Source organism: Actinia tenebrosa, unplaced genomic scaffold (genome assembly GCF_029948245.1).
Source record: "Actinia tenebrosa isolate PJP-AT-01 unplaced genomic scaffold, QUT_ActTen_1.0 PGA_scaffold8__29_contigs__length_14323225, whole genome shotgun sequence".
NCBI lineage: Eukaryota > Metazoa > Cnidaria > Anthozoa > Actiniaria > Actiniidae > Actinia > Actinia tenebrosa.
The window spans coordinates 2608260-2620210 of NW_028292585.1; the positions used below are offsets into that span (position 1 = coordinate 2608260).

The 11951-nt window shown below is 39.5% G+C and overlaps 1 protein-coding gene across 1 annotated transcript; it reads left to right on the plus strand.

The window, feature by feature from the left end:
* The first annotated feature begins 421 nt into the window (after positions 1 to 421).
* LOC116294384 (scavenger receptor cysteine-rich type 1 protein M130) lies at positions 422 to 11872 on the plus strand. The gene is made up of 18 exons (XM_031701982.2): positions 422 to 571; positions 2153 to 2464; positions 2574 to 2736; positions 2837 to 3036; positions 3154 to 3438; positions 3525 to 3884; positions 4525 to 4684; positions 5094 to 5281; positions 5869 to 6138; positions 6404 to 6727; positions 7189 to 7351; positions 7917 to 8095; positions 8446 to 8790; positions 9432 to 9737; positions 10510 to 10678; positions 10807 to 11006; positions 11248 to 11511; positions 11588 to 11872. The coding sequence occupies exons 1-18, from the start codon at positions 520 to 522 to the stop codon at positions 11614 to 11616; spliced, it is 3969 nt and encodes a 1322-aa protein (XP_031557842.2). The 5' UTR covers positions 422 to 519; the 3' UTR covers positions 11617 to 11872.
* The last annotated feature ends 79 nt before the right edge of the window (positions 11873 to 11951 follow it).

An 11951-nucleotide genomic window follows, 5' to 3' on the forward strand; every position in this document is an offset into this window, starting at 1 on the left:
GCGGTCTTAGACCGGAACTAAAACATTGCATGCACAGAAACTATATGCGGGATTCCAAAAAAACGGTTTTCATCTCAGGGCCTCTGAAACTCCTTCGAAGACATAGGCTTCCTGTTGTCTAAGTATTATAATAAATCAGTTGTGACCTTAGTTGAAAAAAAGTCGCACCAGTGTTTTGAATATTACTCTTTTTATTCATATTTAAATATTTATCAGTTGTGTGAAATCATGTTTTTATTTATATTGATATTGTAAAACTAACTTAAAAAATCTCATTGGTAATAGTAATTTATTGATCGTATGTTATTGTCATGAAATTATTTAAAAAATTGTCAATGAAAATGGCTTCAGTTTCGAGGTCTTGCTGGGTATACGCTGACGTAATTCTTCAGATAATATTACACTCCGTATGAAGTATTGATAACCGAGTGATTGTGTAGGTATAACGGTAAAGGTGATAGGAGAGCATATTCAAACGTCTGGTGTACGTGAAAAGCACTGAAAGATACTCGAGTCGCAATGTTGAGATTTCTTGTCTTGGTCGTGCTCTTTAGGCTTTCAGAATGCAGAGGTAAGATCTTTTGATTTTGTAGATCTTTGAAGTGCCTATCACCCTTCTGACAATATTCACAGTACTGATTCTACATGGGGTAAGATGTGGAATAACCCGAAAAAAAATTCATAGTTTGAGTGCGGCTTCTTGAAGTTATAAAGGTTTTTCCATGCCATATGCTAATGTTGTGACGCACGAGGAGTAATCATTTAATATACAAACCTTACTGGCACAGATAAATTAAATTTGAAATCCGTCATTGTTTTGCCCATTGCTTTTATAGAAATTATTGCAAGCTATTTTTCACATAGAAGCCGGTGTTTCGAATTACAAGGAAAAACAAATAACCATAAATGCCTCCTCATACGTCACCGCATTAGCATATGGCATGGAAAAGCCTTCATAACTTCAAGAAGCTGCACTCAAACTATGAACTTTTTTCAGGTTATTCGACATCTTATCCCATGTAGAATCAATACTGTAAATATTGTCAGAAGGGTGATAGACACTTTAAAAAGATTTATTAGTTCTTGAAAAGAGTGGCCAACCAAAACATGTTCATCATTTACTTGGTAATGAATAATAGTTTAAAGGAACATGTTTGTCATTTATGGACTCTGAGGTCAAGCCTTACTCCGCAAGTCGTCTTAAAACGTACGAGAGAAGCTGGTGTACGTGATGTTTCTGATCTGCTCCTATCTCGCTGGGATACGTCATGACTGGCGTTCTTACACTTTTTGCATTCTCCTACCATCACACAATCTAAATTTGAGTGATTTAAGTTGATTGACATTGTACTAATGCCACGTCCTAATCAAAAGTCTTCATTTATGACATTTATGACTAAATACTCATTAGTCGCAGTTTTGCACGGCGTTCTGTGCTCATTTATTCAAAAAAGAGAAAAATAAGTTCAAAGCATTTTCCAAGGTGCATTTCCAGATACTTCTCGCACTTGAATCCAATATTTCCGGTTACCATCATGTTGTACCTAGCCAAGACATTCGGGTATAGGGGAGGGGTCGGGGAACAGCGCAAGTGACGAAGAGGGGAGGGGAGAAGTCACTCAATTCAAAATGTCTCCCACACTCAATGCTTACGCTCAAACGTGTCGACTCTTGCTAGTGAGACCACAGGGAGCCCAATTTAGATAAAATTGAAAGGCGAAATTAAAATCGGAGGAAAATATTTAATTATTCATTTTTTCCCGATGTTTTCTCACTTTTTTCTAAATTAGGCTCCCTGCGGGGAGAGTAAAGGAGTTACGTATTGGAAACGTCAATGAAGTATTTAGTTTCAAAGCTTCTTTATTCTATCTAGGTTACGTCGTAACGCATTTTAACCCGAAGCTAATTAAGCACACTTTTGATTAACACTTTGAGTAGTAGAAAAAATTGCGTTCATTCGTGCATGCGCATAGTCATATTGGATTCATTAATATTAAATTATTATTAATAACTAATGCAATAAAAATTATTAATTACTCTTGTGATTTAATGAATAACATTCAACTTGGACTACCTGTGGCTGGAAGTCCAGAAACGATATTCTTGAAAGTGTCGTAAAATCATTTGTTAACGTTTTTTTTTTGACCAACAGTACGACTGGCTGGAGGATCGTCTTCATCAGAAGGTCGAGTAGAAATCTTCCACAACGGAAGGTGGGGGACAATTTGTGACGACAACTGGGATATCGATGATGCAAGAGTCGTGTGTCGTTCCTTGGGGCTGCCAGACGCCATCGGTGCCACAACTCTTGCTAACTTTGGTCAAGGATCTGGTGAAATATTGCTAGATGAGGTTCAGTGTCGAGGAAATAAGTTGTCACTTTCTGATTGTCGGCATGGTGGATGGGGAGAAAATAACTGTGGACATGGTGAAGACGCTGGTGTCGTCTGTGGCCATCCAGATGGTAAGCCATACACTGCAGTAAATATCATTACTTATTTATAATAAAACGTAAATATTTTTGGAATAAAGTTAATTTGTATTTTCTCCCTCTAATTTATCCTTTTCATTAGTGGTTAATATCAACGTGTCTAGTCTGTCTGGAGTGATCAGAAGCCCTGGATATCCACAGCACATGCAGAGAGCAAACTACGAATGGACATTCAGACCTCCAGTACCAAATCCCAACGTAATCGTTTGCTTTGATGATCTTGATTTACGAACCTACAGTGACGGGTATGTACGGCAAATAGACCAGTTTAAGAATACAGCTGTTTTGAAATTGAAAAAGTGGTTTATCAAACAACATCTATTATATGCTTTGATTGGATTTCAGATCTTTCAGAGCAACTGTTCAAGATTCCAGCAACACTGAACTTTTCTTTCTCAAAAACTCAAAACACAAAGGAGTTTGTGTGATAATAGAGAGCGCAGGAGGAAAAGTTATATTCTACGCTTCTCTGACACCTCCAAAAGATGACAGAGGAAGAGGTTTCCGTATGAGATATGCAGCTATCGATAGGTCACAAGCAGAAGGTAAGTAAACTATAATATTGTCTTGTAGAATTTATCCAGTTCGTTGTTGCTGCTTGGTTAGCAAGTTGGCTTCATCTTTAATTTGTTAAACTTTTTTGTCAACTCTATTTCTTGTAGGTTTTTGTAGTAACGGTTGGGACATATCTGCCAAAGGTGAAGCTGGAAAGATAGACCTCTCGTGGAAGACTCCTCCGAAGCAAAGCAAGTCAGGTTACAAATATATAGTAGTGTATAACTCTTCAGCAAGTAATGTTCGTGCAAACTTAGCAAGTTCAACGTCAGTGGTCATCGATAACTTGAATCCGAGTAGGGAATACTCGATACGAGTGATAGCAATACCTTTGACGAATGAGCAAAGCTCTGCTCTTTATTCCTGTACCAAACGCGTCAGGACAAAAAAGGGTAAGTGAGCTATGAAGGAAAGTAAAAGTAAGGCAGTGAATGTGTTCTGTGAAGGTTATGTTATGTATATCTTATTGTTATCATAGAACAATCTCGTGTTACTAATGGCAAGTCTGCTAGCGAAGGTTATGTGCAGGTCTATCATGCTGGTCAATGGACGCGAGTATGTGGCAACTACTGGTGGGATATTAATGATGCAAATGTGGCTTGTCGTTCAATGGGTCTCGTTGCTGCAAAACATGCTATGGTCACTTATCCCAAGATTACAAAGAAAGGCCAACAGATTTTGCCTGGAAATAGCATCAGCAAGCTATGGTTGTCGGGACTACGATGTACAGGTCGAGAAAAGAGCCTTCTTGGGTGTCGTACAATTGCCAGCTTAGGATGGACAAAATTTTGTTATAATGATGCTGGCTTGGTCTGTAAAACGCGTCGTGCACCTCAAGGTATAGCATGAAGTATTTTTATCACAAACAGTTTTTTTTGCCCACACGCGGGACAAATGTTGCGCTTCAACGTTGCTTGCCCAATGCTGTGTTGCACGCAGCACTTGCAGAGTTCGAGGTGCTGCAATTTTGTGGTTGTGTACGATGCTGCGCCCACCATTTGCACAGTGTGTGTTCACACCTCAAGGAAATGCCAGCGATTGGAGAAACAATCTGTATTGACATTTTCAGATGTGAAAACGCGTCTCGTTGGAGGCAAAACCCCATTTGAAGGTCGTTTCGAAGTGTTGTAAGGTGATTCATGGTGCAAGATATGCGCCAAAAATAGATTATGCCAGAGCCATCGTTCTACACGCAGGCCAAAAGAAACGCATGCTCTGTGTACGAGATTGAGCCGATTTTAGCTATTTCATGATAATGCATCAAAAAGACATGCATAAAGGGAGAAAGAAGAGAGGAGAAAGAAAAGAAATAAGAAAGAAGTTGAAGTGGTATACAGTGGGGTGAATAAAAGACTCGAGGTCGCCATCAACGAGGGAGGAAGGTCTTGCTATTAATCGCAGATATCATAACAAGGTCAAAAAGAATTTTTTATTAAAGTTTAAAATTTTTACTCATTTCTTTTTTCTGTTATTTCTAGTTGAGCGTCGTAACATCACGGATCAGGCTGGGTTTATCATCTCTCCTGGATATCCCTATTCCATGATCCAGGCACACCACGAGTGGACGTTCATCCCTGCCAACCAAAACACCAAAGTTTTAATGGAATTTCTACATGTCGATTTGAAAAGGAAATCTGGGTAAGCTTCCGCTTCTGCAGTCGAGAATTTTACGTTGGAAACAAAATTTTAATTGTAACAAGGGACGACTTATCGTAAGCCCCATTCCACCATGCTTGACAATCTGCCACTATGCAAATGTTTGTTGGAACCCTGTAGTTACCGCTTAATGGTCATTCAACTTATCACGTCTAAAGAAGGAGCTACGCTCCGAAAACATTTACATATACTTAACGTTTAACATTTTACTGGATTATAAAGAGATAAAAGATAATACTTTCTACAACATCATTTTCCCCCGGTTCGGTATTCCTAAAAATCGTGCGTTCTGATTGGCTGTTGGAGCGGGTGGTATCTTCTATCTCTGACCAGCATCTGCTCTGACCGAGGTCTGGTATCTGTGTGTTAAACAATGCCTTTTTTTCAACAGGCTAACTAAACTTATCGTCAAGAATAGAGAAGGCAAAACTCTTCTATATGCAGTTGACCAGAACCTTCCTACCTCGCCTGCAAAACGGCTTGTTGTCGACAAATTTCCAATAAACATGACTTACGTTTCATCTTTCACAACTGATAAAGAAGGAAAAGGAATGCGCATGAGATATGTTTTCTTCGACGGTACAACATGGATCACTTTTTATTTCTTTCTTTAATTCTTTCATTCATTCCTTATACAAAGTCAACACTTTCCTGATTATGACATCTCGTGCTTTATTTAACAAATAAGACAGCTTTTTCCGTGCTCCGTTCGGTGATAAAGTGTAAGGAGATGCCCGAGCAATAGCCGAGTGCTTCTCACACTTCTTGAGTGCTTACGGCGCTTCCTAAGTGCTTCATTACTGAACGGAGCACGGACAAAGCTGTCTTATTTGTTTTGTTATATATAGCTGGTGCGTTTAAAAGGGATGTTACGTCCTGCACAGAAAGGTCGCGTTTTTCATTGTCTGAGAGCGAACGAGGTTTACGGCCTTGCTATCCCATTGCATTACAGGTCCAGCACGAAAAAGTTGCGCATTTTATTGGCTGCGAGCGAGTGAGGTTCACGCCCTGCTACGCCCTCGCCTTGAATTACAGGTCGTGCCCAGACGATCGTCCCGCCGTACCTTGACTGTTTCAGCTACCTAAAACGACCTTGGAGACTTTCTATGTTTCTTTACTCACGTAAACCATAAATGGTTGGGATTTCTTGCTTTTTCTTGTGTCAGATTCTTGTTCAAGCAACTGGAGCATCAATGTAAAACCTGGGATCGGTAAAATGAACGTGTCTTGGACGCCTCAGTCAAGTGACTCGGAATACAACTATCTGATTGTATACAACAGCACATTCTATAAATCTGACATCGTAGAAATCCTTTCTCCTGGAGCTACGATTGACTATTTACCCCCTAACACCGTGTATAGAGTGACAATACTTGCGTTACACAAAAACAACACCGTTACAAAACACTGCACCAGATACGTGCGTACGAAACCAGGTACGTTAATGATGATGTGTTAACTGCCACGCTGTTGGGTCGGTTTGTTTAGGATTGGGGCTTTAGTGCGGGAGGTCGTGATTCGAGTCGATTCTAGTCCTGGGGATTTTACGGTGTTGGAAATTAGTGCAATGCACCCCGAAGGGGACCCTGTGTACAATTGTGCAGCACAAGCATGCGGGCAAAATCTCAATATGAGCTTCATTACTCTATGATATGTGGACAATTCTAACAAATAAATGAGTCATTTTCGTTCACTTTCCAGAAACGCTTCGTATTGGTGGAGGACGAATCCCTAACGAAGGACAAGTTGAGATATACAGTTATAATAAATGGGGTGTGGTTTGTGGATATGACTGGGACATGGATGATGCAACGGTGGCCTGTCGTCAGGCAGGTTTTCCACCACCAACTGCTGTGTTCGGAGTCGGCGCTAGCCCTTTTGCAACAAAGAAGAAACAAACATATGTCCTTGAAGCCTTACAGTGTAAAGGATATGAAACGAGTCTTTTGGAATGCTCTACGAAGAAGCCAAAATACGACTGCAAAAGGGCGAACCCTGCAGGCGTAGTTTGTGGACGCCCAAAAGGTAAATAATTCAAAGTTTATTTCTTTCTGGGACTAATGGAGGAAATACTATAACATTTTTCTTTATCCCTTCTGTCTTGTTAATATATGCTTCACCAACCAACCCGACCCAACCAGTTCACTTACCAAAGAACGAATAAACAACGATCAAATTGGCTAACCGATCGATTATCCATCCATTCACCCATCCATCCATCCATCCATCCATCCATCCATCCATCCATCCATCCATCCATTAATCCATTAATCCATTAATCCATTAATCCACGCATCCATCTATGCATCCATGCATCCATCCCTCAGTCCATGCATCCATCCATGCATGCATCCATGTATCCATGCAACCATCCATGCATGCATGCATGCATCCATCCATCCTCCTACTATCCATTGATCGGATCATGGTGTCTTGATTCATAGGATGAATACTTACATTGATTATTATCTAATTCATTCCAAAAGAATGCAAGGCTGTTGTTAAAGACAGGCAAGGTACCATACAATCAGAAAGATATTTCTCTACGCGTGAGATGGATTGTCAATGGACTATATCAGCACCATCGAAGACGTCTCTCATAATTTTATCACTAAGAACAATCCACCTTTCCCCACTCGCTATCTGTAGGTAAGAAAGTTAGGTTTTCTAAGTTTTGTATTGTTTCATATCATGAAGGTGACGAGTAATATCCTTGACAGAATTTATTAGGTTGCTCAGTTATTTGTCATCCAAGGATTGGGAAAATCGGAGTGATGATGATAATGGTGATGATGGTGAGAATGATTGAGAGGATGATGATGGTAATGATGGTGATGATGATTGTGGTGATGGTGATAGTGACGATGATGGTGATGATGATGATAATGGCGATGACGATGGTGATGACAATGGTGATGGTGATGAGGATGATGATGATGATACTGTTGATGAAAATGATGATGCTAACGAGAAAGAAGATGATGGTGAAAACGGTGATGTGATGGTGGTGGTGATGATGATGACGATGGTGATGACGATGGTGATGATTAAAGACGACGATGATGATGATACGACATACTACATATCTACACACAGGCTGATATGTACCAGCTGCTTTATACAATTAAACTAATGGTACATACATATCAATAGAAATGTTTTTATAATATATAGATTACTTTTATATTTGACACAGATTCCATTATTTTTACAGGAAATCTTCTCTTTTCTACATTGATTCGAACGGAAAGACCGTGCAACAAATCTGTACAAGTATCTCCAATGAATTCGTCATGATTGGCTTTGCCAAGATTCGACTTTTCGTCAAACGCTTTTTTATTCCTGCGAACATGGAGCTGGATTACTTCGTTTCTAATGACAAACTGGAGGACAGTAAGTCACTTTAGCCTACTCGGATAAGGACGTTTAAAAGCCATAGGCCCGTCTTCTATATCCCTTCCTTAACCTAGTCACTATTTGGGGGGCATTAAGGAAGCTGTTAGACTATTCGTATAACAGTAGGGGATGGTCTCCAAACAGTCTATTTCCAAGCCTAATTTGACTAAATATATAATCAGCTAACTGCCTAACAATTAATCGTCAATTAAATTAAAGATGGGTGGTTGTCTCTTTATGTGACTTTATTTGCTGATGGCTACAAACCAAGACATCATTAAATCTTCAGTTCTCTATAAAATTAAAATTTCTTATTATTTTCTCTCACATTTTCTGTATATTTATAGTTGTCGAAGTACCAAACTGGTATATTACAGCCAAGAGCGAAAAAGCTGGCATGATCAGAATAACATGGCCGTACTATAAACCCGTAGTCAGGGATAAATATCAAAACAAAAAAAAGATCCTCGATTTTGTCCCTGTCTGTGTCAGGCAGAAAGATGGACTCGTCATTAGTCCAGATTCCAGGGGATTTCATGGGGACTTTTTTGCAATCTTTAAGAACTTGAAGTACGGTGACTATACAGTATATGTGATGGCTTATCTGGGAGATTCACTAGACACACCGATGACAAACTGGAAGGAAGATGCACGTAGAAGTAGAAACATCACTCTGAGAACCAAGCAAGGCCGTAAGTGCCAGGCTTGTGATGGTTATCATGTCATGATTATCATGTGCCAGGGATCTCACTGTTTTTTTATTTTTATTCAAGGGTTTTCTCTGGGTTATCCGGTTTTCCTCCCTCCGCAAAACGGCCTAACAAGTTAAATTCAAATTCATTCTGTGAGTTAGCCATGCCCTGACTTAGTTCAGCCCAGAGGTTGTTTCAGGGTTTGATCTGTGAGTTAGCCGTGCCCTGACTTAGATCTAAGGGGGCTGTTTCCCGCCTGATATTTATTTATTTATGTCTGTATATATGTATATATGTGTGTATGTATGTATGTATGTATGTATGTATGTATGTATGTATGTTTGTATGTATGTATGTATGTATGTATGTATGTATGTATGTATGTATGTATGTATGTATGTATGTATGTATGTATGTATGTATGTATGTATGTATGTATGTATGTATGTATGTATGTATGTATGTATGTATGTATGTATGTATGTATTATTTATTTATTTATTTATTTACTTTACATTAAGAAAACACATTTTCAATGCTTTTCTTAAATTGTGAGATTAAATTGGGCTATTTCACAGTGAAGAGCCACTATAACAAAAAGAATGAATCTAATCTAGATGAACTAATTATTATATTGTTAGGTCCACTTCGAGCGCCAATCAACGTCACTGCTACCACTACTGGCATAAATTCAATTCTGGTCACGTGGGAGCCCATTCCGGAGGAATATGTCAATGGGATCTTAACTGGTTATACAGTTTACATAGATTATTACAGCCCAAATAGAGGAAAGGTTACCGACACTTTAGGGACGAGTGTGTATGGCAGAAACAACACGTCTTTTAAGCTTGCGATGGCTTTCAGTAAAACTAAATATACCTTCCGGGTCAAAGGAATCGCGGGGGGTGGATCGGGACCGGCAAGTTCTAAAGTATCTGCAACAACAGGTTGGCCTTTTAACAATGAATCTGTTTCATTTTGCTTTTTGTACTCTTGGTTTTATTATGTGATGTTTCATACGTGGTCAGCGGCACTAAGACACATTCGCGCTTTCCGAGCCCACGTTCCTTTTCTTCACCTGAATTTTGTTTCAGCCAATCACAGCGCGTTTAGCTGTTTTGCCGCCGAACCTCATTCTCAGTCTACTGTAACCCAACTTTTGCATATTTTTTGTTTTGTTTTGACTAAAATATAATATACATGACTACAAGGAACAGAAATATGAAAAGGAAGAAAAAGGCAATTTCACTTTATGTTTGCCTCGCTCTTTCAAGCCCCAAAATGCTTAATGCCGGTCATTTTGTCCACTCATGCTTCGCGCGCTGGGTTTACCGCTCAGCTGGGAAGGATTGTGGAGGAAATCCAAAAACCAGAACTCAATTTGTGCAATTGTTTTTTGCAATTTCTTTGCTTCGAAGCGAGACGAACGGCGAACTTGCAATGATATAGAGACCTTTTTAACACTTTAGACAATTATTAACATGTCTCTCTCATTGCAAGCAAACCGTTCGTCTCGCTTCGATGCAAAGGCACAGCTACCTTTCAAGATGGCGCAGGGAACTGTGAAGGGGACTATTTTTCTTTATGAAATACTTTAGATTTCAAGTTGCAGTTTATCAGAGGCTTCCCCAAGGGACATTTGGTTGAAATGATTCGTCGTTATCATTTAAAAAAGCCTGATTTATTTAGCATTAAAATGCCTGGCTTTCTTCTCTACAGGTTATGAAGTTTGGGTCACAGCAAGATATGGTCATTTCCTAGCCTCGAATGATTCGCTTTATACAAGCAACACCCACAAGACCTGGAAACTTTGTCCCCAGAAAGGAAGAGTTGATGAAATATTTATCGTGTTCAAGACGTTTGATTTGGAAAGCAGTCACATGTGCAGGTAACGTCAATCGAGATACGTGACTTTTGCGCTTGGGTGTAACATTTCCCCATTTCAGACCACATGCCTGTCATCTCTTGTGCTTCGAGAGTTTTTCATTTCATTTCAATTTTCACTCTCTCTTACAGTAATGATTATGTCAAAGTAACAGACGAGTACGATAAAAAGTTTGGCGGGAGGTTTTGTGGCAAGAAAAGTGCATTTGCAGTCAGTGTAATGTCCAAGAGGGTTGCCCACGTGACTTTCCATTCTAATGCTGCAATTGAGAAAAGCGGTTTCTCGGCGTTCTACAAAGTGATAGATCAACGATTGAGCAAAAAGAGTAGCGGTAAGAAGTTGCCATTTTTAATGTGTCACTGTGTGTGATGTGGAGGGAGGGAGGGAGGAAGGAGGATATGAGGAGGGCTGGGGTCATTGTTTTCCATTTAGCCATCAATCCATTGATCCATTGTTCCGTTGATCCATAAATCCACTGATCCATTGTTCCGTTGATCCATCAATCCACTGATCCATTGTTCCGTTGATCCATCGATCCACTGATCTAATCTTTTTAATGTCTTTTCAAACAGTTTGGAATCTCCAGGTACAGAATGCTTCCAGGACAGGAGCCGAGGTATCTTGGGACATACCAGATGGTAATGTATCAGATATTATGGTCCTCTTCAAGGAGTCGAGTGTGCAGTACATCTGGCAAGCGGTCAAAGCTAGTCCTCTAGATAACAGTATCCTCCTCAAGGAACTTGTCCCTGCCAAACAATACCATGTTCGACTAGTGGGATCCATTTTTGATGTCATACAAGAAAGTAAACTGATGACTTTCACAACCATGGGTGGTAAGTATTTTGAACAGTATTTTCCTTCATACAGTTAAGGAAGTTAGTGTATAATACTTTGTCTTTTGATTTCCAGGAGCAAAACTCGACGCGGAACCAAAATGATCACCATTTTCAAAGACATACCAACTAATTCTGTACCGATTAGACACCGAATATTGACCGACTATGAACCGATCAACGATCGATTATGTAATCTCAGTAGTATTAATTAGTACACTAAATCGCAAGCGTAAAACGATAAACGTTTTTGTGGTTATGTAGTGATATTAAAAAGAATTGACTTTCTTGATAACATTTGGGTTGAAATAAAGGAATAGTGACATAGAATCTTTGAAATTAATAAAAGCATTTTAAAATATTCCTTCGCGTAATTTTTGTTTTGTTGGCGCAAAATATTGAATCCCAAAACTCGCCTCAAGCTCCCATCTACCACATGC

What these genes read in the sequence shown, in the direction of transcription:
- LOC116294384 (XM_031701982.2), top strand. Translation starts at nt 520, where the DNA reads ATGTTGAGATTTCTTGTCTTGGTCGTGCTCTTTAGGCTTTCAGAATGC. An exon ending in GATTTGAAAAGGAAATCTGG is followed by an intron (nt 4,685 to 5,093) that starts GTAAGCTTCCGC and finishes TTTTTTCAACAG; the next exon opens with GCTAACTAAACTTATCGTCA. An exon ending in GACTTTCACAACCATGGGTG is followed by an intron (nt 11,512 to 11,587) that starts GTAAGTATTTTG and finishes TTTGATTTCCAG; the next exon opens with GAGCAAAACTCGACGCGGAA.